The 6,251-nt window shown below is 39.0% G+C and overlaps 1 protein-coding gene across 4 annotated transcripts in view; it reads left to right on the forward strand.

The window, feature by feature from the left end:
- ITCH (itchy E3 ubiquitin protein ligase) overlaps nt 1–3,955 on the forward strand; it is a 146,459-nt gene extending 142,504 nt beyond the window's left edge. For all 4 annotated transcript variants that reach the window (XM_086702022.1, XM_086702021.1, XM_086702023.1 and 1 more), the window contains one exon: nt 505–3,955. In XM_086702022.1, coding sequence (XP_086558148.1) covers nt 505–604 — 100 coding nt within the window. In that variant the 3' untranslated portion in view covers nt 605–3,955. The remainder of the gene's footprint in view (nt 1–504) is intronic.
- Nucleotides 3,956–6,251: the final 2,296 nt, after the last annotated feature.

Raw genomic sequence — 6,251 nt, forward strand, 5'->3', positions numbered from 1 at the left:
TACTTGGCCATGTGTTGTACGTATATTTGTTACTCTGTCCCTCTACCCTGAAAAGTAAATATTGTTATTCCCAAGTTACCAAAGAAGAATCCAAAATTCAGAAAGGTAAAAGCACTTGTTCAAAGCCCAATGACAGAGCTGGGATTTGAACCCAGTTTTGCCTTACTTTAAAACCAGTGGTGTTGGGGCACCTGGGTGGCGCAGTCGGTTAAGCGTCCGACTTCAGCCAGGTCACGATCTCGCGGTCCGTGAGTTCGAGCCCCGCGTCGGGCTCTGGGCTGATGGCTCAGAGCCTGGAGCCTGCTTCCGATTCTGTGTCTCCCTCTCTCTGCCCCTCCCCCGTTCATGCTCTGTCTCTCTCTGTCCCAAAAATAAATAAACGTTGAAAAAAAAATTTAAAAAACAAACAAACAAACAAAAAAAAACCAGTGGTGTTGTATGCTACACTGGTCATATGATTCTTTATATATTTCCTTTTCTCAAGCTAACAATTCTTACTTTTAGTTTTAACCGCCTGGACCTGCCACCCTACAAGAGCTATGAGCAACTGAAGGAAAAGCTGTTATTTGCCATTGAAGAAACAGAAGGATTTGGACAAGAGTAACTTCCGAGAACTTGTGCCACCAAAGGACAAGAACTTATTTACAATGTTTGTCCTTTTCCTTCTCTGCTTGTTGCACATCTTGTTGTAAAATTGGGCTGTGACTGTTTAGAGAGTTATTTGAGTATAAGTAAGTTAATGTTATCATTGAGATTTATCTCCCAGTGATTCTGGATTTCTACTCCATGTTTCCAGAAATCAGATTGCAAATGACTAGTCGAACCTTACTTAACATGAGATTTAACAGCAATGAAATCTGCCTTGTCTTATTCCACTAGATTGTTACCTTAACAACAGTTTTGTATACATGTGTCAAAAGTCTCGCTTGGGAGTAGATTTTTTCTTTTAGAGACTTCTGCAGATATGCAGGGAAGTCCCTTGGTAAATGAAATATGTAAGATCTTCCTATTAAGTCTCTTGGTAAGAGGTATTGGTTAAAAGTGCAAACTTAACCCAGCTTCTGGGGATGTGAGCAAACTTCTGGCTTGTGCTCTCCCTCTCATTTCAGCCTGGCCTGACTGTTTTTTCTTCCCAGAGCATGAATCCATGCATCATTTTGCTGTTACCCCTGGAAAGTGATGCAAAACTCTTGCATCTCTCTACAAAGTAGTTTTGTTAATTTGAATTCAGGGAGAAGTTGGTTCCAGCCTGCAAATGTCCATATAACTCTCTTCATTTGGAAGTTTGATTGTTTTAATTGCCTTGCAAATACTAAACTTTATAAAAAATATTAACACTGTGCTTCCTTCAGGGTGGTAGCTAAATTCATCAAAGGCCATCATTGGCAATTTTTGTATGTTATTATATATAAATTCCATCTATAATTTTATCATAATCCAACAACTTCAGTTTATTAGTTATTGCTAGGGAGTTCAAGTTGTAACTAGAGTACTTTCCAGTCCAAAGAGGGAGGTCAGTGAAACATCCTCTACATTACATTTACATAGGGAGGGAGAGCTGTGGTACTGGCTAAAGAGATGGGAGTAGTACATTTAATAACAATACATTTCTAGTAATCACAGAAATGTATTCTGTGTGTGAATTAAAAGTCTTCAAATTTAATCATTTCTCTGACACCTTGGAGTAATCTTTTCCATTCTTTACATTGTCCTGAGTTGGATATCCTCTTCACTCATAAAGTTTTAACAGGTTTTTCCTTGTTTTTCCCATGACTATTTAATTTCAGACTGCTCCATTAGTATCTGATTAAATGCACTTTGAATGTCTCTGTAGTTAATTCTTTTAACTTGGCCTAGCTTAGACTCTGTCAGGGTGGCTGCTGTCAGAGGTTTGACTTTATGGACAGTGGGATGAAGCCTCAGCCAGCTGAGTGCCTATCACACGCAGCTGAACCCTGAGGACAGCCTCATATAATTCATGAAACAGGGCTTTGGTAGGTTTTGGTAGCATAGCAGGAACAAGTAGTACTGAGCCAAAAATAAGCAGAGAGTAGCAAACCCCTGGTCCATATGGAAAGAAAATGGTTTTTCTTTGTCCCTATTTGTCCTTTCACATCCTGGAAGCAACAAAAACATTTTAAAACTTGTGTATCTGTACTCTAAAACACTGCCATCATAAAGCAGACCTAAGTGAGTAAAAGGGTTGCCTCATCTAGAAATTGTTAGTGTAAAGGTGGGGGAAATTAGGTTCTCCCCAACCCTATCTTTGTTTTTTTATTCCATATACTCCAGGAAATGTATGATCTCTAAAAGCCCTGGTTTCCAAAGTAGGGACTCTGCCTTTTTGTTGGTAGGGGGGAAAATGCTATTGCTTTGTCTTACAGAGCGAATGTCTGCCAACTATCCATTCATTATATAAATCTGAACTTTGGTAATATATGGCTGTGGAGATTAAGCCTTCTATAAAGACATACTATTGAGGCGAATTCTCATTAAAATGTAGTTATCTACAATATTTACTAGAGATTTATAAGATTAAATTAAATAATGTAAGAAAGTAGACTTGTTTTTGTTCTACATAATGCTTGATGATTCATTTAGGGACCTAGAAATATTGTGTGAAAATGTATAAATATCACCCAAAAGGCTTTCTGCCCTATATTTTTAAAATACAGAATAGCTATATTTGAAGTAGCCCTGGCCCTAGTTCTATAGGGCTTGGCTATTTAATATTTTTATGGAAGAAACGTTTAGTTCTGGAAAAGGTAAATGCTTGTATATATTTTTGCAGCCTGGGATCTCCCTTACTCCATTTCTTCCTTTAATTTAAGTGGCCACATGTATATGTCTTCCCTGCTGTGTTAGGAAAATGGGGGCTGGATATCCCAAGAATCAGAGGTTATATAAAAATACTACAAATAAGCAGCAGACATAATTTACCTGCCAAATGCTATTTTAAATTTTGGTCCAAACTGAACATTTGGAAATAGATTTATTGTAAGTGTTCAATTAGAGCAATTTCTTAAATCTGAACTAAATTGCTTTTAGAGTCCTTTTTCTTTGTAAGCATTGTAAATGCTAATAAATCCTGGTTTTTTGGGGGGTTTTTTGTTTTTGTTTTGTTTTTGTTTTTTTTTTTTACTGCATGTTATGTTGAAATAAAAACAAAGTAAAATGAGCAATTGCCTTATTCTTCTGCTCTTTTGGGAGATTGGGGAAGGCAGCCTTTCACAGCCTGGGTCAGGAGGGAAGGACCTCACTTGTTTCAGATAGAGTGGTTTAAAACTGATCCAGCAGCTCATAATAATGAATTCCTGCTCTTTTATGAACTTAAATCAGAGTGCAGAAGAATCTAATTTCATAAGACTTACAATAACTCTATTTAAAATTCAGGTACTAATTTTTCACCAAGAGATTGACATACCAATGTCAAATCATCAGAAATTTAAGTGAAAAATGACTCGCTCACAAAGATTGCATCCTAAATGAACTATTTCAGTCAAGCCCACTCTGCCACTTTTTATTTATCTGATTAATAATCTAAAATGTTATCAGGGATGACTCATGGAATTAGACTTCTCTATTTCTATATCCCTCCTTGTTTTGGCTGTAACTGTATCTGAACTTCTTTATAAAGTTTATTACTTCTACTTAATATTGTTGGTATCTCCAGCCCCCTTATTTTTTGTTTTTCTTTTAGAGTTATTTACAAGATGATCTGTATATATGCTATGCTTTCATTTACTAAAAACAGAGAATGGCAGCACTGGATTGTATATTACTGTATTGGAGTTCCTTTGTTTTCTTGAACTGTAATTTCAAATACTCAGGTAACTCTACAAATATCACAGGGAGTCAAGTGCTCTTATAAAGGTCCTTCAGGGGGCTGCCTCACTTGCATTTCCTTAAAAGATGTAAGACTGTGTTTATAATTAAACTCTTTTGGTCCTTTGCACACTGTTATGTTAGTCTTGAGTAAGAAGGTTTTCCTCACCTGCAGCAAAAAAAAAAGCCTTCTTTCTGTGTGAATTGTATAGATTTCTGCCTCTCTGTCTTTGTAAGTGCACAAGTTGTAGCTGGTCTGTACTGTGGAGTAGGTAGAAAAAAACTGGAAAGACCCACTGAGGTGAGATTGGATTTGTTGCCTATGTTAAGAAGAACCAAGATGAAGACCTCTCCTTTTCTTTTTAATTTTTTTTTTTCAACGTTTATTTATTTTTGGGACAGAGAGAGACAGAGCATGAACAGGGGAGGGGCAGAGAGAGAGGGAGACACAGAATCGGAAACAGGCTCCAGGCTCCGAGCCATCAGCCCAGAGCCCGACGCGGGGCTCGAACTCACAGACCGTGAGATCGTGACCTGGCTGAAGTCGGACGCTTAACCGACTGCGCCACCCAGGCGCCCCAGACCTCTTCTTTTCTAAAACAAGTAAAGGTGCTCTAAGACAGGACCCAAGCATGGGTGCTGAATAGAAAACCACCAGCTAGTTATCAAGACTGACCTCAATGAGTTATCCTGCTCAATAGATTCAGTAGACTCTTTTCTTATTAGGAAACCAGGCGATCACGCTCTCATTTAAAATAGAACCAGTGGCGAGAGGCTAAGAGGAATGGGATTTTAATATTTTTTAAAAATATTTGTTTATTTTGAAAGAGCAGGAGAGGGGCAGAGAGGGAGATAGAGAATCCCAAGCAGGCTGTGTGCTGTCAGTACAGAGCCAGATGCAGGGCTTGTACTCATGAACCATAAGATCATGACCTGAGCCAAGATGAAGAGTCAGACGCTTGACTAATTGAGCCACACAGGAGTCCCATGATTTTTTTTTTTTTTTTTTTTTTAATAATTCTGAACTGGCAGGGACTAGAGGACAGAAACTGCAGGTCCCTTCCAGGTCCTGAGAAGTAGACACTATCCTGTTCATTGTTTCATACAAGCAGCTAGAAAGATCTAGCTTCAGTGTGCCTAAGAAAAAGGGAGAACTGTCCCTCCCAGCATGAGGAAATCTTCCATGGGAAGTTAATTGTTCTTAACCATTTGGCTTACTGGCCCCAATCCCTACAAAGAACATCAAACAAAACTCAGCTGTGGCTGATGGGCTGCTGTTATCTGGACTTTAAGAAATGTCTCCTAGTGTGTAATTCTAGAAGAGAAATTGCTGTCACTCCCAGCCTATTTCAGTTATCAGTGTTTGTAAAGCTCCTTTGTCAGGAGTTGACAAGGAGAGGAGGGTCTTCAGTGGAGACCTCAGAAGGACAGTGTTGGTCCCTTACTAACAGATTCCCATTAAGCAGAGCTGCTGTGGGCAAGAGGGTTTCCTCAAGGCACCCTACAGGGCAGGCAGGACCTTGAGAATTTGTGGTTATACCTACAGATCTGAAAACCTCCATACTGTTCCTTTTCGTCATTTCTAATTAAGACCTGCTCTTCTATTTGTCTTCCCTATCCTGGCAACCAATACCATACCTACATTCACTTAGTCCCAGGGCAACGATCATTTATTACTATGTCCCAAACATTGTTGGATATGCCACATGCAACTGTCATTTAGTCTTCCTGGCCACTCTCAGGGATGATTATTTCTATTTTACAGATAATAAAATGAAGGCTTAAAGTGATTAACTTGAGGTTGTTCGGTGGCAAGAGTGCAAACTGGAAAGGACTGACTCCAAAGCCTGTGTTTACCTAAACGTTTATATCACATTACTAGTAACGTTAACCTTGATCCTCTGATTAAGATGGTGTCTGCCCAGTTTCCTCACTGTAAAGGCACTATCCAATCCTCTTAACATGCAGACACCCCTGAAAGGAGCACCAAATCCTTCCCCAGTTAAGAGAGGCTGCAGTGGAATGAAAAATTGAAATTAGGTTATCTGTGTTGAATTGAGCACCTTCCCCAAGTATGTTACCTTTTACTGGTCAACATGGAATTTCCCAGTGAATACTGGGAAATTTACTAATAGGCCCCTTCCTCTTCCCTTAGGAGGGCCTAAACAATTCGTTCCTTGCGAATAAACTGTTTTCTTCTCTCTCTCTTTTTATTCCCTATGTAAAATCTTTGTATAGCTCGGCAGAGCTTCCCTCTACTTGTTTATGTGGGATGTTGACCCATTCATGACTCGTGTAATAAAACCAATTAGATCTTCAAATTTATTCCATCGAATGTTTTTTAATAAAGGCTAAAGAACAGAAAATAGGACAAACGTAGGGCTCTGCAAAGAAGGCTCCCCCCTTATAAAGGTGAGAAAATGAGA

The sequence above is a fragment of the Puma concolor genome, chromosome A3 (genome assembly GCF_028749965.1).
Source record: "Puma concolor isolate L17-30 chromosome A3, mPumCon1.1.hap2, whole genome shotgun sequence".
Lineage (NCBI taxonomy): Eukaryota > Metazoa > Chordata > Mammalia > Carnivora > Felidae > Puma > Puma concolor.